General features: G+C 50.0%; 1 protein-coding gene across 3 annotated transcripts in view; it reads left to right on the forward strand.

Moving 5' to 3' along the window:
• DLGAP2 (DLG associated protein 2) overlaps positions 1-22,578 on the forward strand; it is a 533,037-nt gene that overhangs the window by 337,876 nt on the left and 172,583 nt on the right. For all 3 annotated transcript variants that reach the window (XR_004263468.1, XM_032260285.1, XM_032260286.1), the window contains exon 3: positions 9,388-9,453. Coding sequence is in view for 2 of the 3 variants with exons in the window: in XM_032260285.1 (XP_032116176.1) it covers positions 9,388-9,453 (66 nt within the window). In the remaining variant the exon portion in view is untranslated. The remainder of the gene's footprint in view (positions 1-9,387; positions 9,454-22,578) is intronic.

Raw genomic sequence — 22,578 nt, forward strand, 5'->3', positions numbered from 1 at the left:
GGATGCCCTCCCTCACCTCGGAGGCTTAGGATGCCCTCCCTCACCTCCGATCCTGATCTGAGAAGCTGTTTCCAAATGTGGGCATGAAGAGCAATAGCCTGAGTTTTGAAGGCCACATTTCTAAGTTTGTAAAATGTCCTTTACTCTGTCTTTAATGTAGTGTTTCATGGGTATACATGGTGGACATATGTTTAAGGTGTCTTTCATAAGAAACTCCATTAAGTAGAGGTTGTAGTGCTGGGAACTCACGCTGTCCACGTGTGGAATTTAGATCTGAAACAGATTATATAACATACAAGTAGTGTTACTTTTCATGGGAACAACGTTCAGGTTCAACCGCAGGCAGATGCAATTTCATGTTGAAGTTTTCAGATATTTAAATAAGAAATAGTGCGCCTTTCTACTTCAGCACTCACTTTTTAATTTTTTTTCTGAGTCTGAAAAATGCAGAATGAAGTCTCTGTTTTTCTGAGTCATAACTGAATTCCTCCCGGAGATGATGTTGTGATCTCGGAAGGCGCGGCGGTGTCTCAGCTGGTCAGGCCTGCAGAGCTTGTGAGCAGCAGGCACAGGAGTGGCTTGTGCACGTGGTGACTGGAGCGTGGGCCCCACCTCGTGAGGCTTCGCAGCCATCTGTTCTCACAGAGCCACTGATTGTCATTCTTCGTGGAGTGGGGTCGCCTCATTAGTGACTTTGAGACTTTCTTGGCCTGAATTAAGTGACATTTAACCACTTTTTAAAATTCTGCAGACTGTACGGGCTGCTTCTGTTGAGACTTGATCCTCAGTCCAAAATAAAATTATGATCATTTCTATGGTTTTCAAAGAAAAGCCATTAGTAATCATTATGGCAGTGGCTGAGCGCGGCGGGTACACAGCTGCGAGTGAAACGGAGGAGGAAGCCAGCATTAAAACCAATCAATGTCATTGTCCTAACAGAGCAGAAATGAATCCTCGATTTAAACAGCCTTCAAATCCTGTCATTAGGGAAGGGCCCGAGTGAGCTTTCTGTAAAAGTAAACTTTTCAAGAGTGAGAAGCGCCTCGAAATGGGGTGAGCTCAGACGGCTGAAGTCTGCACTGAGTCTCAGAGGACTGCCTCTGCTGAGGGCCCCTCTGCGTGTCCCAGAAGCAGCTACTGTGGACGGCACCCAGTGGGGACCATGCTTTTCTCCACAGAAGTTGCCACTGCAGCCGCACCCGTGCACTGACTCCACAAGCCAAGGTCCACACCTGTCCCTTCCTCCCAAGAGGAGGTGCCGCGGAGCACGTGGCCTGAGCTTCCTCTCACAGCTGGGGGCAGAGGGGCCGGGATGGACCCCACACCTCCCCGACTTCCAGCCAGGCACCTTCGCCCAGCCCCACCCACGTGACAAATAGGCCTTCCACAGCCAATTCCATGTGAAGACCTGTGTGCTGCCATGGGAGGCCAATAAGAAGAGGGTCTGTGTGAGACCACGGAGAGCTGTGGGGCCGTCAGCAGAGGAACATAAGAAGAACTCAGAGACAGGCACATTCCACACCTTCCCAGACACCGGCCTCCACCCTGCACTGCCGTCACACCCCATGCATAGGGAGCAGGTAGCATTCCTTGGGAAAGGCGGAAATCAAATTCTCACCCAGGCAAGAGAAAATACCAGGGTCTCAGGGGCAGGCTGGACGGAGATTGAGCCTCAAGGAAAGTCCGGGAGGATTGTGGCAGAGCGGGGGGCGAGAGTGAGCTTGAGCTGTGTGGGTAGAGCCAGGCGGATCTGCGTAGCGAGAACTGGGGGGAAGAGGCAGTGCCCCAGGAGCTCAGACGCTGCCTGCATCTCCATGGCTTTCAGATGAGCCACCCTAGATGAGGATGAAGCCACGGAATGGGACAGCTAGAGGGACAGACCCCAGGGAAGACCCAGAGACACACCTGAATGTGTGTGGGAGTCACGAGGGTCCTGGCAAAGTTGCCAGGACCATCTGCTTTATAGTTTGGGGTTCTGTGTCCATTTCATTTAAAAAAAAGAATGCCTGTACTGTAAGAACTGCAGCGTGGACTCACAACACTGGTGGGAACATGTTGAATCTCCTGACCGCAGTGGGGCTGGTCCTCCATGCTGGGGGAACGCAGGGCCCGGCCCTCCCATTCTGCATCAGGGGGCAATGCATGGACCCATAAACACATAACAAGCACTCTTCAGGGCCAGAAGGGCTGCAGGGCCCACACACAGTGGATGAAAGGGATCATGTCCTTCCCCTGGTGTTTATGGGGTGATAATATACGGTTTCATTTTTCACCAAGAAGTCCAGTGTTTTCTTATGAGCAGTTTCCCTTTTCGTGTGTGAACCTGGTTTTCCCTTGTGATACTTTGAAGGCTTACCTGCTTCCTTTCGCTTTCACATCGGCATGATTTGGAGACAACCTCCCCCCTGAGAAGATGCAGTTTGTGCTTTGAGTTTAAGACCCATCAATTTAAAGTGTGCATTTCCTCCACTTCCTCCCCTTGCCTGTCAGTCGGCATTCAAGGGGCAGGTCTTTAAGAAATGACAGACCACTTGCCTGGGCACAGTAGCTCCACCGTGTAATCCCACAGCATTGAGAAGCCAAGGGGGGCAGGTCACCTGAGGTTAGGAGTTCGAGACCATCCTGGCTAACACGATGAAACCCTGTCTTTACTAAAAATATAAAAATTAGCTGGGTGTGGTGGCATGCACCTGCGATGCCAGCTACTCGGGAGGCTGAGGCAGGAGAATGGCTTAATCCTGTGAGGTGCAGGTTGCAGTGAGCTGACATCATGCCGCTACACTCCAGCCTGGGCAACAGAGTAAGACTCCAACTTAAGAAAAAAGAAAGGAGGTGCCACTCAACACAGCCTCCTCCAAACAGACACCACCACACAACAGAGCACAAGGAGCTCCGGACATAGGGCTGAGGCTCAGCTTCACAGAAATCTGACTCTTCTGTGGCAGCAGAGAAGTCACTTGACTTCCCAGGCCTCAGTTTTTGCATCCGTGGAACTAGAGATGATCACTCCTGGCGTAATGACAGAGTGGCTGGATGATGGAATGAGGTCCCGAGGCACACGTACTTACAAATGTGCATGTAAATTATCATACGTGCCACTTTTCTTCATCGATCTTCCACAGTGAGGCATTGTCAGGAACCACAGCAGGTGGCAGCTGCGCTCCTGGTGGTCTTGGTGTCCACCCTCACCTGCCGAGATCAGACAGGGGCCCACCTTCCAGGTCAGCCAAGTCCTGTGGGTCCATCGTGTCGCTGTCCAGGCGGGCTGCCTGTTCGCATGGTGGCCGTGCTGGGTCTGAGCCTGTGGCCTTCCTGGTGCAGCAGAAAGGATGCCAGAGAGCCAGTGGCGCCTGCCAGGGGCTGCTCAGATGCCCAGCAGCTGTCGGGAAAGCGTTCTCTCCACTTCCAGGACAAGGAGAGGGAGCCGAAGACATTCACGCTCCCGTGTTACCTGACCACACGCCCCATGGCCCCTTCGCTTCCCCTTCTGCTGTGCTGCTCTGAGCCAGGTACTGAGCCGGCCACGGCAGCCAAGGCCATCGGTGGTGCTGCTGAGGGGCCGCCATCATGAGGGGTCAGAACGTGGTCCATGAGCCAGGACTGTGCCGGCCCCGCCAGGTGAGTGTGCTGAGACCATGGCGTGCTCGGGTCACCATGCTGATTGAAACGTTGGGCTCTGTGCCTGTTGGGACGCCTCTTCCTGGAGAACCCTGGCTTCGGTCTGCGGCTGTGCTGACGCAAGCATCTTTGCCTCTCAGGACACGGATCACAAACGCAAGCTTCAGTTCATGTGGTGGCCATCCTGGGCCTGTTCCCACGGCCTTCCCCAGCATGCTGGCTGTTTCTAGTGTCTGCAGATGAATGTGTGATTCACTACTCACCAAATTCAGTGCATCTCTGATGCTAGATACTGCGTGTCCATATGCAAAGCACATAACCGTCCTCATGGCCACTGGGTGTCGGCACCCAGGCCTGTCCCAAGAGCCTCTGATGACAAAGGATTGGCCCATGTGTGGCTGACAGACAAAACGAGACTGTGAGCATTCACAGACAGGGACTTGGGGACCCAGCACCGTCCTCCTTCAAGTACCAGAAACCCAAGCCCACTTGACACATAGAGAATGTAAAATGCCCACTGACTTCCCTGAAAGTCTGATTTCTTCTTGCAAGTAATTCTGTCCTGGAGCTACATGACCCATTGGTCACTCACCTGCCCCAAATCTTTCTTTCATCTCTCCTGCCTCTTTATCTGGGGGCATGTTCTGCTTCCCTCCACCATCACTCAGAACAACTCTGATGTAGAAGGTCAGTGCGGAATCTCTACATGAGACATTGTGGTGTTGCTAGAAGCATCACAGGGCCTTGTGGGGCCCCGAGAGGAGCACTTGGGGGCTGGAACCCACAGATCAATCTGTGCCTCTGACCTTGGAGGATCATGGGGACACAGGAGCACATGGGGGCCAGAACCCGCGGGTCTGTCTGTGCCTCTGTCCTCGGAGGTTCATGGTGCACAGGAGCACGTGGGGGCCGGAACCCATGGGTCTGTCTGTGCCTCTGACCTCGGAGGATGCACTTCACCTCTCTGATGCTGATTTCCTCACTGGATACTGTCCATGGTGCAGCCACCTGGGCCGGGCTCTGAGGACAGGTTCTGGGAAGCATCGCATTTCCTCCCTTTCTCACGGTGCGTTGCCTGGGTCTGCCTTCCAGGAAGCGTGAGCAGCTTGTGACGTTGAGAAGACTCTCGCTAAGCAAAGGAAAGCAAGTGTGGCGCATGCCACACGGTGATCGCGGCACCCTGTGTTTTATTGAGGGCTGTCACAGACCCTCCCAGATCCATCCGGAACCCTCTGGGCCACAGGGGAGCAGGGTGGCCATTTCTCTGAAGCTTGAAGTGATTTCAGAGGCAACAGAAAGGGCGCCTGTGTTGTGTTTAGTCAGGGCAGTCTGCGCTCTCCAGGCAGCACCCGGGGCACCACACACGCCATCCACACGCCCACTGCTGTGGCCGGAGGTCCACGGCCAGAGGAGAGCTGGATGTTGACTTGGAGGAAGTGCCAGGGCACAGAACGAAAGACCACCTCATTGCTCCCCAGGGAAGGTTTACGAGGCCTCAGGGCCACACGTGAGGGGACACTGCCATCATCGAGCTCCAGCAGGTAAGAAAAACGACTCGTAAAGTGCATCCTGCCAGAAGGGACCTAAGTGACAGGCTGAAGTGACGAAGCCCCCACCGAGTCGCCTTGGCGAAAGACGGTGTTTGTCCAGAGAATGCAGAAGCGCATTTCTGTGTGCGAATGGATGATTTCCAGCACTCCTCAGTCGAAGGCCCGGCTCTGTTTTGGCGATGGAAGTGTGAGCATGATGTCAGAGGTGGGTACCATCAGTTCTGCAGCATCCATCAGCCTCACATCTGGGATGGGAGGGCCTCCAGCCTCTCCCTGGGGAGCTATTCAGTTTGGACCATGGGAAATAAAGATGCTAGATCGAGGAAACTTATGGTCACATGATTTCAGAACATCTCAGGGTGCAGATGGTGCTGTAGCTCTGTGACCGCAGCCAAAACTGGCCTCCTAGGCCATGCTGCCCATCCCTCTGACAGTTGGCAGAGCCAACAGTTCTCCTGCCTCATACAAGGCAGCTGGGAAAGAGAGATGGAAGGAAAGAATGAGTGTTCCTGTGTCTCTTTAAGCACAGATAAGGGCATTTCTGAGGTCACTGAGATGATCACTTAATTTGAGAGGCCTACTCCTCCCACACATTTCTTCCATGCTGTCCCAGATGCTGAAGACATGCTCTACCCACAGCCTCTCCAGGCAACAGGGTGCTTGCCTCATGAGGCTGCCAGACTGTGGGTAGGAACGTGCAGAGGTATGGTGGTCTCCTCTGTCCACAGGGGATGTGTTCTGATGGCCCTGGTAATACCTGAAACCTCAGCCAGAACCGACACTTGTAGGTAGATTTTCCTGCTGTCATCGGAGTCATGGATGGACTCAAACATTTTCCGATTGGATGTCGGTTGAAAGGGTTAAATTATTCTCTAAAGACCTGAAATCCATAGAAAGCGATGTCTGGGTGGAGATAAGGGCCGTGGAGGCCCGGTTCCCACTGTGCAGAGGAGGCCTGCAGGCAGCAGGCTGCAGAGGGAATGGAGGGCAAGTGCTTCTGATCAGAGTCAGTTATCTCCTGGATCTGGACAAAGGAAGAAGGAAGGGAATTCTCTTCAGAATGTAGATTTTCCCTGCAAGAGCTGGCTTTGCTGGACTATTTCAAGATATGTCCAAAAAATAAAATGTTTTGATTTCCTTCTTTATCTGCCACGTGATGTGGTGCCAGAGTCAGTTTGGAAAGCAAGCCACGTGCTGTAGGGTAAAGAAAACCCTCTAATGAGATGCCACAGTTTGTAGGGCATGACTGTTAGATGGCAATTTGGGGCAAGAGAAGAAGAAAGCCCCAGCGCGGCGCTCCCGGCGTCCACGCACCCATGAGGAAGCTCAGCTTGCCCATCACGCGCAGTCACCGAGTAACCGTACTGAACTCGGCACTTAGAACCATGTACCGGAATAGGAGGAATGTGAATGTGATCTCTGTTTCTGTCATAGTTGCTTACTCCATACCTCAGCTGACTGAAGCCACAGGAAGGGAACCCCTGAGATGTGGGGGTGTTGCCCCCTACAAGATTTAGGCTGAAAATACAAAGCTTCCTGAGACAAGGAAGGACGGGAACCGCAGTTATACCGACACACATGCTAAATTAAGCTCTCCCAGCTCGAAGGCCACACCATACTCAGAAACCTTCGCATACCCTCAGCCCAGGCTGGATTTTTAACTTTGAACGGTGTTGCCTGGGCCACACGGCTCCCACACCTCCCATTTTCTCAGCTGATAAATAGCGAGGACAGGAAGAGACTCGTCGGTGAGGGACTTCTACTCCTAAAATTCAAGGCTGACCTTCAAACGTCCCCACTCCTCATCCTTGGAGGGCTGTTCTCGAGAAAATTAGGGTGTTCCTTGAGGAAAGTGCAGGCTTCCAATGGCAAGCTTGTGCTGTGTGTGAGCACGTGGCTTTGCCAAACTCCATGTCTGCTGCTGCTGGCCGTAGAGGAGCACTCCTGCGCGTCACTGCAACTGTGTGATGCTGACTTATCCTTCCAGTCTGCCTGTGAGAGCTCCTGCCTTGTGTGTGTGTGTCTGTGTGTCTGTGTGTGTGTGTGTCTGTGTGTCTGTGTGTGTGTCTGTGTGTGTCTGTGTGTCTGTGTGTGTCTGTGTGTGTGTCTGTGTGTGTGTGTCTGTGTGTGTCTGTGTGTGTGTGTCTGTGTGTGTCTGTGTGTGTGCCTGTGTGTGTCTGTGTGTGTCTGTGTGTGTGTCTGTGTGTGTCTGTGTGTGTGTGTCTGTGTGTGTGTCTGTGTGTATGCCTGTGTGTGTCTGTGTGTGTGTGTCTGTGTGTCTGTGTGTGTGTCTGTGTGTCTGTGTGTGTGTCTGTGTATCTGTATGTGTGTCTGTGTGTGTGTGTGTGTGTGTGTGTGTTGAAACTCCAGCATAAGGAGGGCTGAAGTTGAGGGTTCATTGTTTTGCATTATCCCCAAATTCCGTTCTCACCCAGCTGGATGCTCTGTTCTCACATTAATCACACATGTGATGATGATCTCCATGGAAACTGTGCTTAATTAGAACTGTCCATCATCTTTCTACATGAATGAGGCCATTCCAGCCTTTGGTTTCATATTATACATAATGTGGTCATTTGGCAGATGTATCTCATTAGCTGAAAATGCAACTTAAAGTATGCAGAAAGTGCTGTTTGCCTTTAAGAAATGGGGCTGAGTTATGTTAAATCATTTGAATCAACTGTCTTATAAAATACTTAACCTAGTTCAGATAGCTACTTCTCATACATATATATATGTATATATATATATATATATTTTTTTTTAAGCAGTAACTGGGAGATTACTTCCAGTTGCTGATCTTACTTCACATTTATTTGAGAGGCCATCATATTCTCTTCCTCAGCATCTCACATTGCCAAATCTTCATCTTCCTTTCCTAGCCTCCTACCAGCTTGTAGAAAATGGCAGATGCTGATTTGCTGGTTGTGATTCCAGTGTCGGTGTCTCCAGCATCATGTTCTGGAGTCAATCCTTTTGCAGGCTACAGCCTGGCTAACTGCATCTAACACTTGGGTAGGGCATGCAGGCACATGTGAGATGCACCTCAAAGCCTGTCCATGAACATTGGAAACCTACATGTGTGTGCAAATATATGCCTGGGGTCTAAATATGCAATCATATAATTATATTTTTGAAATATATGCCAAATGGTGACAAAGATGTGTGTCCATGTGTGTACATGCATGTGCCATCCTTCTGATACATTTCCCATAAATAACATGTTCACATGCACGTGGAACCTGGTGCCAAATGCTCCCTTACCTGACGCTCCCTGCCCCCCTCTTCAGGCCACTCCCACGCCTCTCACTGTGGCTGGCGTGAGCAGAGCCTCCCTGGGATGATGCTGTGTCTACACCACCTTTGCAGCCAGGTAGAAAGCAAGGCAGCCTGAAGAGTCAGCACCTGGTTTCCTGGGCAGAGCCCATAGGAGGAGAGGCACTGGATAATACTCCATCCAGCTCCCCAGGGACTAGTTAGATAAAATCACAAGTGTGTCTGTCTCCACAGTCCTGTGGCCCCACACGTGGAGGGAGGACAGAGCTCGATGACCCCCTGACCTCTGGCAGCCACGTGGTGATGTCCTTCTAAGAAAGTGATGTCTGCTTTTGTGTCAGCACAGAGCGAACAGTGGAAAGTCAATGCCAGTGACCTGAAAGATCTCCCAACAGAGGGAAATGAAATCTGTGTTCTGGTCGAAGTGGACCTAATGTGAACTAATATTAAGCACTAAGACCATAACCGCAGGCTTTGCACATTGCAAAATGAGGCTTCAAATAGCATGAAGCTTTCTAGACAGTAAGGGAAGTCTTTATCATGGGCGAACTGGGGCCTTCGTGGGACTCACCCAGCTGGAAGGAACTGGGGAAAGTAAGAGTGGGCTGACTTTACTGAAGTCTGCTCCAATGCAAAGAAGACCTAATAAATTTGAAGTTAGGCCGGAGGTGAAGCTGAGAGTTGTTGGGACCCGCTGCTGTGTCCATGTCTGTGGGAGAAATGTGTGCATCTGTGATCACAATGCTGCTTTACAGAAATGATGGTGGTTTCTGAGGTTATTGGCACAAAATGCCGGGCTGTGAGCAGTGACATCTGAAGAAATACGAAGTTGCCTGTCCTGTTTGAACTGTGTTGAGTGTGGTGGGTTTTAAAGATGTGCTGGGAGTGACTGCAGTCTACACCAGACACGCATTAATGAGTGACTTTGTTTCTGTCTTTGCAGAGGAAGAAGGTGGAGACCTGGTCCAGCCGGGCATCAGCTTTCCGGGGCCAGCAGAGGAGGATCTAGGTAGAGTACCCACGTCAGCCCTGCTGTGGGGGTGACAGAACCCCGCACACCGCGGGCATCTCCCGTCATGGGGCCTTCCCACCGTCACACGTTAGCATGTTTGCCTTTAGAGAGTGAGCTAAGAGCTAAGTCAAATGGGGCACCTTTTTCCAAAAATAATAGTTTATTTAAACACTGCGAAGTGCTGGGTGGGGAAGGGCTGTTCCTGGCCCTCAGGAATGGAGGCCTCCATTCACATAATCGATACACGTCTCCAGAGGTGAGGGACCCTCCTTCCCTTGTGCCTCTGTGACTATGTGTTCGAAGCAGCCTCAGGAAGCAGGGAGCTCCCACATCTGCACTTCTCACATAGCCCTTACCTGGCAGGAAGCAGCCAGCTACACACACCATGAGCTGGGAGCTGAGCACGAGCTGCGCTTCCTCCAGGGGCCCTGGGACAGGCTGGTGTGGTGTCGTTTCCCCAGTGCTGGTTAAAGGCACATGGAAATTTCATATCTGAGCTGCCACCGACACAGGAAAGCTGGTGCCGTATTTGCCATCAGTCTTTTGACGTGGAGCTATGCTTACAAGAAGGCCAAATGCTTCTGCTAGAGATGTGGAATGTTGAATAAATTCAACATCAAACGGCTGAATAGAAGCCACGTGAAGCCACAGCTGAAGACGGAGGCCGTCAGTGGCTCTGGCACTTTGCTCCCTGTTGTTATTCTCTAACCTTAGAGATTGTTAGCCTCTTTCTCGAGCCGCTGAGGGCGTCCGCGGTGATGGCACTCAGGGTTGGGTCATAGGTCATGAGTTCATTTTATATAAATTTGCATTTTTAAAAACATACTTCAGACTTTTAGCCAATGCATCTGTTGCTGGTTTGACTGGCCTAAAAAAATAGTATTGAAAATGGAAGGGGTTCACTTTGTATAAAGTTATGATTTCTGTTAAAGAAAACTACAGCCAAAAAATGTTTGCTTTTCAACTGAAGATTATAAAAATGGGTAGAGTTCTAACAGATGACAGTACCATCCACTGCGACCGAGGCCTAAATTCATTGCCAACTGACATTCTACACAAGCCTTTCTTCACTCGGAAATAGGCGAGTGAAAGCATTTTGACTTCTCACCAGGGAGGAGCCGTGGCGATGGTGTGTGAGTAATTATGCATCTGTTTTTCTAACCCTCACTCTGGCAATGCTCCATCATGATTAATCTTCAGTGCTCGGCCTGCCTGGGAAGGCCTCCAGATGCACATGGCTCATTTGGCGCTTGCTTGCTTGAGGCTTTGGAGGTGGCTCGGCCGCATGCGCCCTGCGTCTGGACAATGTTAACGTCACAGTTGTGCCCGTGCCAGTTCTTCTCCATGGCAGTGACCATGCCCAGGGGCTGTCGCCAAGGCAGCGCGAGGTTCCTGGGGTGGCTCTGCTTGGGCACGGGCACAGTGGGAAGAACCTGGAGGCCAGAGCAGTGGGCACAGAACTGAAATGAGAGTGCAGGAGTCACTCTGCGGAGGCCACTCTGCCCGGGTTCTCACCCCGGACTCCCAGGTTGGGAGTTCACGTTTTCCGCAGCCACACGGAGTGAACTTCGAGGGGTGAGGCCGGGGCAGAGGAGGCAGAAGGTCACGTGGGTGGCTTGGTGCCGGCTGGAGTGTAGGGACAGAAAGCATTTTGTCAGCTTAGCCTTTGTAAGTTTACAGTCCACAGCATTAAATGCATTCACGTCGCTGTACAGACGCCAGCACCTCCGTCTCTAGAACTCTTCCCTCTTCTGCAAGTAAAATCCCATCCCATTAAACACTCACTCCCATTCCGTTCCCCCAGGCCCTGGCACCCCACTTCTGCGTCCGCCTCTGTGAATCTGACTCCTCTAGACTTCCCAGCAGTGGAACCACACAGGATTTGTCCTGGTGTGGCTGGCTCATGTCACATGGCAGAATGTCTTCTAGTTATTACACATGGCCATTGCACTGTGTGGATGGATTGCACTGGCTCCCGTGCATCCATGGATGGACCCCTGGGTCGCTTCTCTTGGGCTGTGGTGAATGGCGCTGCCATAAACATGGCACGCGGCTCTCCACGTCGCTGCTTTCGGCTTGTTTGGGTCAATGTCCAGAGGTGGAATTGGGGGATCCTGTGGTGAACTGAAGCATCCTCGTTATGAGGAGCCTCCACACTTCTTAGGGACAGGGGGTGCTTCCTGAGCCATCTCTACAGTCTTGCCATGGGGCAGGGCTTGGCGGTTTAAGAATGAGGAGGGTCAGATGTTAGAAGCTTTGGAAAGAAAGAAATGGGGATTTGGTGACGGTTGGCTGAGAGGCTGCCTGGCTCAAACACATGCGTGGCTTTCCCCTCGAGGGTCAGTGCCTGGGTGGAGGACTTGGGAGGAGAGGCAGGAGCCACTGTTGCTGTCTAGTGAGCCAAAGGAGCATGAAACAGCCACGTGCAGACGGGTGACCCATGGGACTCACACAGAAGCACAGCTCATGAGGGAGGTGGATGCGCTGGTTCCAATGAGTCCTTTTAGCCCATTCGTGGAAATATTAGATCTTCACCCTGGTTCTCTGTCAATCAGGATCACTTGGGAACGTTTAAAAAAACACCAATGCCCACTCCCCATCTGATATATTTGTCTGAGGACTGACTTGACCGTTGTCATCTTTAAAAGTTCTCTACCTGATACTTTAAATGGAAGAAACACTTCTTTTTTGACTTTAAAAATGTTTTCTCTAGCTTTATTAAGTTATATTCAGAGATAAAAATTGTATGTGTTTCTGGTGTACAACATGTTTGGATACAAGCGTCCCTTGTAAGATGAGTGAACGAAGCTCGTCTTCCTGTGCTTGTGAGACGCTTAAGATCTCACCGCTTAGCCATTTTCAAGTACACAAACCATCACCTGTGGCCGCCGTGTGGAACGTGAGGCCTCCTAACTTCCTCCTGTTGTCTGGCTGAAATGCAGCACCCTTCAGCCACCACCTTCCCAGGCCCCCCACCCTCCCTCTGGCGACCACCATTCTATCCTCTGCTTCTGAGTCCTCTGCTTTAGATCCCACGTGTAAGTGAGGTCATGCGGCATCTGTCTTTCTGTGTCTGGCTTTTTCCCCTCAGCATGACGTCCTCCAGGCTCATCCATGTCATAGCACATGCCAGGATTTCTCACTTTTTAAGACTGAGTAGGGATTCCACTGCATGTAGACCAAATTTTCCTCATCTGGGGCTCTGCTGATAGGCGTGAGGTTGGTTCTGCACGTTGGCTGTGGGGGTCAGCACCTCAGCCAACACAGGAGTGCAGATAGCCTTCCACACGTTGATTTTGTTTCCTTAAATACCCAGAAGTGGGATTCCGGGATTATTCCTTTATCATTCCAGTGTACTCCTAGGATTGAGAATCCTGATGGATAATTAAGGGAAAAAGCAAAAAAAAAAAAAAAAAAAAAGCCACACACACACACAAAAAGGGTGGGAGGGAGGAAGAGAAAGAGGAAGGAGGGAAGGGAGGAACTAAGGGAGGGAGGGAAGGTTATCTGAGTCATGTACCTAATGCTATCGTAATAATGCTGGGAGCAAATAGCGTCATTTTAGACGTTCGTTTTTCCAAATAGAGTTGTCCAATGTCCGCATCTTTAAATTGAGAGACTTAAATGATGATTGTTGAAGGATCTTCCAAGTACAAATTTAGGAATCTATAATTCCACTGGGTCAAATTAAAATTAAAAACACTTCATAATGATCTTATTGCTATTATAGTGAAGAGTAACTGTCATTTCCAAAATGCTGTGGGACATTTTACAGCACAGTGTAAGTTATAGTCATAAGGCAATGAAGTGGCATTTGCCTCTGGTCCTATTTTAAAGCATTCATTTCTTTTTTTCCCCCAACCGCCCTCAGTCTCCAAAAGATCCAAGGAAACCTGAGTGGCGTTGACTGAGGAGCCTGAGATATCATTACTGACAGACGAATTAGTGAAGCCGCGCACACCTGGATTATTGCCGTTACCTCTTAGGAGTGTGTGCGTTCTCTGACGCTCATAGAGTGGAATGTATGAAAAGTGATTTTATGATACGGAAAATGGCTGCAAAATATAGGAGGAAAAGGAAGTTTTCTATCAAATTAAAGTCACCGATAAAATAGATTAATGTAGCACACTCAGAATGAGTACAGTGAAAGAGAAAAACACACTCTCTCCAGAAGGAGCGTTTCTAGGGAAGACCTTCAGACACGCTAAAATTACACTGCTCTCTTAGTATCTGTTGTAACGTTGGTTCATTACAGACGTTACTTCTAAGAATAGCATGTTTTCATTTTCCCAAATGTTATATCTAAATCAGCTGTAAAGAGTTTGTGACTTATTAGCATCTGCGAAGATTGTTAAATTGACCCGAATTTTGTCATTGATAATTGAATGCAAAATGAAATGAAAACAAAATTCGCAGATTAAATCACCAAATAATATTAGGCACATATTTTATGTGCAACACAACACTGAGAAAATGTACATACTATGTAATTTTGAAATACCTGGATATTGAAATAATACTTGGAGCCTTCCAGGGGCAGGCGCATAGATTGCGAACATGTTTTTATGTAACTGGCCGTCAGCTGGCATGGCCGCCATCATCTGCACAGCATTTAAGTGCACTCACGTCTCACTGCAATGATGGTGCACGTCTTGTCTCACAGGATCTCCCCTTGGGATGTTTGCTTACTTTTGTTTGCTCTTTAATGAAACAAAAACAAAACAAAACAAAAAACCCGGCTCTACCTATACTTGTCACTTTGTAACTTTATAGCCATCCATACTTATTTCCTTGAGGGAAATTTCTAGAAATAGCGGAAGCAGTGATGTGCTGAATTTCTGTCCAGGAAGAAGGTAGCTATCCACCCCCTGCCTCCCAGGCGTCGTTCAGCCGGCTCCTCAGCCAGCACGGCCTTCTCCGCTGACCACCCTCCCTCCCTCCCAGGCATCCTGTACCTTCCACCGCCTCATTTCCTGGGCGGGTTGGACTTTCTTTTGTCCTTCCTGCAGCCCAGGGGGAACGCCATGGCCACACGTGGAGATGGCTTCTTCTCCACTGTGACATCAAACATGTGCTCACGTGACACGCCTGGTCCATGCCACAGGAAAGGGGGCCCTGACCTGCAGCCGGGGGGTTAGGGTCGGTTAATCACAGGAAGGCTCACCAGTACACACTACATTTTAACGACTCTGTTTTTAAATTTTATTTCCACACATGCACATCAAACAGTTTTAAAGTTACACACATCTCATATTTGTGAAACTTAGGGTGCCAGCGTTTTCCATCTGAATTTCTGGGGTGCATGCTGTCGCTTTTCTCCCAAACATCCCAAGGTCCAGCCCGACCCTGCCTCCCAAGTGACAGTGCCTGCTCCCAGGCTGCCCCAGAGGCACCACACATCTCCGTTGACCATTCCTGCCTCCACGCATGCTGGCATCTGTTCAAGTGGCAACTGCTGCTGTTTTCTCCTCTGTGGGATGTGCCAGTACCAGTGACCTGGAAGCGGCGGAGCGATGGCTCACGCCTGAAATCCCAGCACTTTGGGAGGCCGAGGCGGGTGGATTACAAGGTCAAGAGATCGAAACCATCCTGCCAAAATAGTGAAACCCTGTCTCTACTAAAATACAAAAATTAGCTGGGCATGGTGGCTCATGCCTGTAATCCCAGCTACTCGGGAGGCTGAGGCAAGAGAATTGCTCAAACCTGGGAGGCCGAGGTTTCAATGAGCCGAGATCACTTCACTGCACTCCAGCCTGGGCAACAGAGCAAGACTCCATCTCAAAAAGTAAAAAAATAAAGAATGACCTGGAAGCTCCCAGACGTAGCAGACTCCACGTGGTGGAGGAGTTAGAAATTAAAAAAGAATCCACAACTGCTGTGCACAGGAGGGAAATGAACCCTGGGCCTGCAGAGAGGCACTGACGGTGTTCCTGAAACACACAGCCGGGAAGACGGGCAGCGACTCGGGCTCTGAGGACTCACAGGATCTCCAAGGTCTCCAGGGTGGTTATTTGTAGTAAAGGACTTACCATCGCCACGTTGTCTGTGGCTCTCTGTTTTGCAGTTCTTTTAGTACCTTCATTTTGAAACCATGGGCAGCAACTCATTAATGGGCCATGAATTCAAGGTCACTACCAGCAAATTTTAAAATAGAAGCAAAAATAGAACAGAAAAGTATAGAATAGAAAATACCAAAGTACATTCCGGATAATAAGGGCGCATGTTTAATGAAACATTTTTTGTTATGTATGTATGTATGTATGTATGTCAGGTTCTGATGTAAGATGTATGTCTTACTGTGAATATAGCCCAAAAAGTCTGAAAGCCATTGGCAGGAGCCATGCCTTGCAGGAGTCAGGGTGGTGGAGAGGAGGGAAATCGCTTTTGTGCTGTCTGGGTGTTTGGGAAGAGGAAGTGGTGCGTGTCTCGGGTGGGTTCTGCAGGCAAAGCCTCCGCGCCTCCGTAGGAACTTGAGCAATTCACCCACCTCCTCTGTTCTTGTCACTCTTTGTTAACAAAAGGGGAGGGGATCTTAACCTTCCTACCTTGTTGGATTTTTAAGATAATTAAATACAGTAACATAAGACCTCGGAACAAGGTGTGGTTCACAATAGGTCTTCAGTAAATGCTACTTTTTATCATTATTAGTGTCATCGTCATTGTTACTCTTACGCTGTAACCGGGTAACCCAGCATCTCCTGTCCAGGTGTAAAGGTGCATCTAGGAGGCTTCAGGGCCGCAGCTCTAGAGAACACAGTCGTGGAGAGGGGACAGTATAACATCCCCACAGAGTCCACCTTAACTTCACATGTCTGCCAAACGTGATTTCCATGACTCTCATTCATTTGCAGACTGTAGTAGCTGAAAACATAGACTTCTGAGATTAATTTTAGATTCCGAAGGCTTTTTGTAAGGGTTTGCCTCTTTAATTGCATATAGATCACAAGCACACTCCCATGCAAATGGACAGCATTCAAAAAGGAGTCGGAGTTTGTTTCTGGGAGGTATTTGTGATTTGGATGGAGGATTAGGTAGAAACAGGCTGACTTTCCATGGACCACAGCAGAATTTGCTGATATGTTTGGATGTGAGCCTGTGGCTGTGAGGTGTGACTTCCAGGCTCCTCGGAAGTGAAGGTCGGCCGTTAGGACACTGTGCCAGCATCATCACCGCAGGTGTCAAGCTTCCAGAGGAGCTCCGCAGTGGGCAAGAACCGTATTGCTGCATCCGCTGAAGATCTGAGAAACTTCACCAACGTGTGATGCCTGTTCCACTCCATGAGAGTGGTGTCAGGGATGAGAAGGTCCAGTTGCTTGGCAGGGCCAAACACGATGAAGGAGGAGTAAGGAAAGGAGCCGCCTCCCACTGTCAGTCCGCATGGCCTCCCTGCATACTGGATGCCTTGGATCAATACACTTAATCCCACAGCAAACACAGAGGACACGGGACTCCCATTCTCATTCTGCAGGTGAGGGACTTGACGCACAGAGAGTGAGTGACTTCCCCAAGGTCGTGAGTGCATGAGCGGCCGCTGTGGGTCAGAACTAAGCCAAACCCTGTGAGACGTTTTGACTATCCACACTGCTTCCCCAGGGAAACAGAAATGTCATCTATCCAAGCCCAGGATATCAACTATACAAAGAAAAGGCAAACCGTGCGTTTGACACCTGAAATCAAAGTGGGAGTTTTGTAATTAATAAGGAAGTATGTTTGGAGTAAACATAGAAGGAACTTGCACATACACATGTGATCATTTGCTTAATCAATCTGGCACATCTCCATGTGCTGATGAGTGAGGCTTCTCCAGGTAAATCTGTGAGAATGTTCCATCTTCTCAGAGTATTAGTTCTCCCCAGAGCATCCGTTAATTCAGCTTAAAACCTTTCTTATAATACGAGCATCCTCATTTTCACTGCAATGTGGAGCTGAAAATAAATTTCCCTAGTGGCTGACCATCCTCCATGGACATAAGGGCTTTCTAGTATGTTGACATTCAACAGGTCACATGAGAAAAGGTGAATCCCAAAACCTGTCTAGGAATTGAAAAGAGAAACATTAGGCTCCAAGTCTCAGCACAGCGTGAGAAAAAGCGTGCGTGTTTTATGTGCACTTTCTGCCACCTCGCGGGTTTGATATTGGGTCACTGCTAGCCGCAGTCAGCATTAATTAGACAGTTAGCCAACCATCTGCAGAGGTCTCCCTGAGAACCGTGCTCCTCAGCCCTGTGATGCGTCAGCCCAGGTAGGCAGGGCTGAGGGCTTACAGCGGAGGGCTGAGGGCCTCCCTGACGCATCTAGTCCATGGTTAAGTGGGAGAAGCTCTGCTGGGAACCGCTGGGTTAGATACATTCATGCTGCAGAAAGCCTGTTGAGAGCAAGCAGACATCCATGTTAGGAGAAGAATGGGCGCTCCTCCACATAAATTTCAAAGGAAGAAATGTCCCATAAACTTAAAAATAACCCTTGAATGTTATTACACTTACCATGACAACATGATCAAAATTTATTTTGCACAATTTTATAAGCAGAAATCACCAGCTAGTTATCACGGTTCAGGCAAATTGTGGAAGTCATCAGCAGCATAAGGATGGGGCCCAGCGTGGATGTCACCCGTGGGTGTGACAGCTCCACCCTGACCTCTGCACACCGGCTCTAGAGTCTAGCATCAGAAAATCACAGCCCACAAGACCCTCGGGTTGCACATGTGATTCACACACTCCCTCGAGAGAGACCAACACCTCACAGCAGCCTGACGGCCACAAAGCGCCTGCACTGAGGCTGTCCATTAAAAGCAACACCACGGCAGGTGCTCTAGCCAAGCATGCTTCTTGCTGAACATTCCAGGAGCTCCAGCTGGCGGCAAATGCGTGAGTGTCCCGGCTCGCTGTGCGCACGGAGCAGAGATCTCAGCCCTCGCAGCTTTGACTTATCCATCTAAAGATTAATTAGACAAACTGGGTAACTACCACCAACAATTTCTAAAGAAAGGTCACGCTCTAGATTTCTAATTTGTTTTCCCAATGACCCTGATCCTGGAAAGTGAGGGCCTGGGTCCTGGTCACGCCATCACCCTGTGTGTTCTGCGTGTGCACATTGGTGTCCCAGGGCACAGTGGAGGAGGACAGGAGAGGCCACAGGCCAGCCCCAGGGAGGCTCTGTTAGATAAAGTACATCCGCCTTTCCTGGTGCAGAGGGCGTGCGCCATAGGCCAGCCCCAAGGAGGCTCAGTGGGACAAATGCCAGCCTTTCCCAGTGCACAGGACAGAAGAGGCCACAGGCCAGTCCCAGGGAGGCTCGGTGGGACGAGTGCCGCCTTTCCTGGTGCAGAGGAGGACAGGAGAAGCCACAGGCCAGCCCCAGGGAGGCTCACTGAGATAAGTTGCATGCACCTTTCCCAGTGCAGAGGACGGGGGAGGCCACAGGCCAGCCCCAGGGAGGCTTGGTGGGATAAGCATCCGCCTTTCCTGTGCACTAGACACAGCTGGTGGTACAGGTACAAGCACAGCCCAGTTTAGAGGGGCCGCCGCCCCCCAGCACTGGCAAGTGGTTTGCCCCTGCCACACAGACCTGCCCAGCTCCTGGAGATCTGTGCTGCCTGCAAAATCACAGCATTGAATGTCTGAAGCTAACAGTTGAGATGAGACTTTGCTAAGCCCACCTGGTCATGTACACCCTGTGGGAACTGCTTCTCAGTAAAAGCTTCCTAATCAAACTCCATCCTCCTGAACCAAAAGCAGCACTTTTTAACAAACACTTGTTAAAAATAATACCAAGAAATCCTGGGCACCCTTCCCCCCGTTTCACTCATGGGCTGTACCCATCACTACGTTGGTATACTCCAAGGTTCAACACAAAACGTCGTTCCTCCCAATGGCAGTGGAACTCTAAGATCCATTCATTCCCTCCTTCTTTCGTCCATTCATGTGAGCATTTATTGAAACCCTACTGCATACACGACGCAATTAAGATGTTGAACTGAAAGGTACCAGCAGCTCACATGTCCTCTCCTGCTCCTGGGTTCTCTTAGATGAGGTGGGGCACAGATTTGCTTTAACTAATTTAGTTCTGAGCACCCTCCACTCTGGAGAAGAGCTAGGCAGGCGTTTGGTGGCATCTCACTGCCACGTGAACAGCCCAGGTGAGGTGAAGCCTGCATGCAATTAGACATGGAGGAATTCACAGTGACGGGAAAGAGAAACTGCACAGAGATATGTTTCCCTGAGTGCAAATGTCCTCACACTGCCTGGGTTTAAATGCGACTCTCATTTTTCCTTATACCAACATTCCCAGAAGGCATCCCACATCCTGCAAAGCGAAGGGTAACCCAGAGCAGCCCAGGCGTTTTACACGTCACACACGGTTCCTGCTTTCCATTTCATGTAACACAGAACCCGAGAGCACGTGTTAAGCTCCATTTTTAAAACTTGATGAGATTGTACAAAACTCAGCGACTATATCAAGGAACGGGGAGAAAATACTCTGTGTTGGAGAATATAAAAGGAAATAATATGAATAGCATTAAGTAAGAGCTACAGGTGTGGTCAGGCAAGTAAGAGCCACAGCTCCCAGCAGGGCAGGAAAGGAGGCCGGCCTGAGTCCAGAGGGTGGGCTCTGCATGATGCCACCCAGAGTCTGAGGGAGCCACGTGGCAGGGCCTGGGGTGGGGGGCAAGGAATGAAAGCTGGCCCCACGAGGGGAGGAGCCCCTGCGACAGCCAGCGGACGGAGCTGCAGGGAAACCCACGTGCGTGGGCTGGAATGTGATGGATGCATCCAACCAAAAAGAAAACAAGGACAGAGGAGACACGGAAGGCAGCCTCGGAATTGATGGACAGTTGTTGTGCGTTCATGTTTTGTGGCCGATGAGCACACCCACCCCGCACTGGAGTCTCGGAGCTGAGGCGTCTTCCTTTCATTTAAGGGGAAAAGGACCTGGGCCAGAGAAACCACCGTGGAGGCATCTTGGGAGGGGGAGGGGCACAGAGAAAAGGAGTCCTCTCCCTTCCCTTAAGACAGATGCAGCAGTCAGCATGTACATGAACACACATGCAAGTGCATAAGCACACAGACATGCACACATGCACACAGACACACATGGCGACACAAGCACACACACGTGCAGATGAAAAAAGTGCAGACATGCACAAATATGCAGACACAAACACATGCACACACACAGGTGCATGCACATGCAGACATGCACACATAAACACACGTGCAGACATGAAAACAACTGCAGACGTGCAGAAATATGCAGACACACCATGCACACACAGATACATACAGGTGCATGCACACACATGCAGACATGAAAACACAAATACAGACAAGTGCATGCTGACACAGACATGCACAAATACACAGAAACATATGCACATACAGAAAGGCACATTCACACACGTGCGTGTGCAAACATGCAGACACATACAAAACACCTGACCTGTCTGCCCCTCGAGTCTGTTCCCTGCTCCCATTCGCTTCGTACTGTGCTATGGACTCTTTAATTCCTTTTCTGTGTCCTCCACATCTCATGGAGAGTCAGGCTCGTTAAAATGTTCAGTTCCCTGAATGGATGGTGAGTGACTGAGTGAGTGACTGAAGAAGGGAGGGAGGGAATGAGTGAGTGACTGAGTGAGAATGAGTGAATAAGTGTATGAATGCGTGAGTGAGTGACTAAGTGGGTGAGTGAAAGAGTACACGAATGAGTGAGTGACTGGATGAGTGAATTAGTGCATAAGTGAGTGAGTGAGTGAGCAAATAAGTGGGTGAGTGAGTGAAAGAGAACACGAGTGAATGCGTGAATGAGTGAGGGAAGGAGTGAGCAAGAGAGTAAGTGAGTGACTTAGTGAGTGAATGAGTGACTGGGTGAGTGAATGAGTGTGTGAGTGAATGAGGGAGGGAGTGAACAAGTGAGTGACTCAGTGAATGAATGAGTGGGTGAGGGAGTGAAAGAATACATGAATGAGTGAGTAAGTCAGCGAGTGAGTGAGTGAATGAGTGACTAAGTGGGTGAGTGAATGAGTGGGAGAGTGAGTGAGTGAGTGAAAGAGTACATGAGTGAGTGAGTGAGTTCATTAATCAGTGATGGAGTGAGTGAGTGAAAGAGTTGGGTGAGGGAGTGAAAGAGTACACAAATGAGTGACAGAGTAGTGAGTGAGTGAATGAGTAACTCAGTGAGTGAACGAGTGACTAAGTGGATGAGTGAATGAGTGGAAGAGTGAATGAATGACTGAGTGAGTGAGTGCGAGTGAGTGAGTGAGTGACCGAATGAATAAATGAATTACCGAATGAGTTACTGAGTAGTGAGTGACAACGTGTGAGTGATGAGTGAGTGAATGAGTGAGTGAGTGAGTGAGTGGGTGAGTGAGTGAGGTCATGAGTGAGCGAGTGAGTGAATGAGTGACTGGGTATGTGGGTGAGTAACTGAATGAGTGGGTGAGTGAGTGACTGAAAGAGTGTATGAGTGAGTGAGTGAGTGAGTGAGTGAGTGCATGAATGAGTGAGTGAGTGAGTGAGTGCATGAATGAGTGAAAGGCACAATCAGGCTTGCGCCTTTCGATGCTGAAATTCTTTTTAAGCAGCAAAACTCCCTACAGCTTCAAGAGGACGAGTAGATTTGTTTTGTTCTGTTTGCTGGAAACAACGAAATACATAAAAGATGAAGCCCCTCATCCACTGTCTCAGGCAGCGAGGGCCTGCCAGTCCCCACCAGCCCCAGGGTGCAGAAGTGAGGAAGGCTTTGTCACCACTGGGGTCACCAGGAAGCGAGGTTCAGTAGAATCACCCCATCTTGAAGGCCGCAGTCTCAAGGTTCAAGTCTTCATTCCCCAGGTTGAGGACATGAGCTGAGGACCGTGTGGCTGTGGGCAGCGGGTGAGTCCTCTACCTAGTGCTTCATTCTGTCTTTCAGAAGGGGTGATGTTAGCTGAGTTCTGGCAGCTGTGGGGAGGGAGAAATCATGGAATCTGTGGGGCCTGGAGCTTGGAAGAAGGACCAGGAAGGGTTTGAAGTGCCCGGACCTAGGTGGGATGGAAGAACAGGTGTGGAGCCCGGGAGGAGCAGAATGCAAGCCGTGAGGGAGGAGCCGTGGCAAGTGGCACCCCTGGGTGCCCAGTGCTAGGTCC

This window comes from Sapajus apella, unplaced genomic scaffold (genome assembly GCF_009761245.1).
Source record: "Sapajus apella isolate SASKATOON/1434 unplaced genomic scaffold, GSC_monkey_1.0 scaffold116, whole genome shotgun sequence".
Classification (NCBI taxonomy): Eukaryota; Metazoa; Chordata; class Mammalia; order Primates; family Cebidae; genus Sapajus; species Sapajus apella.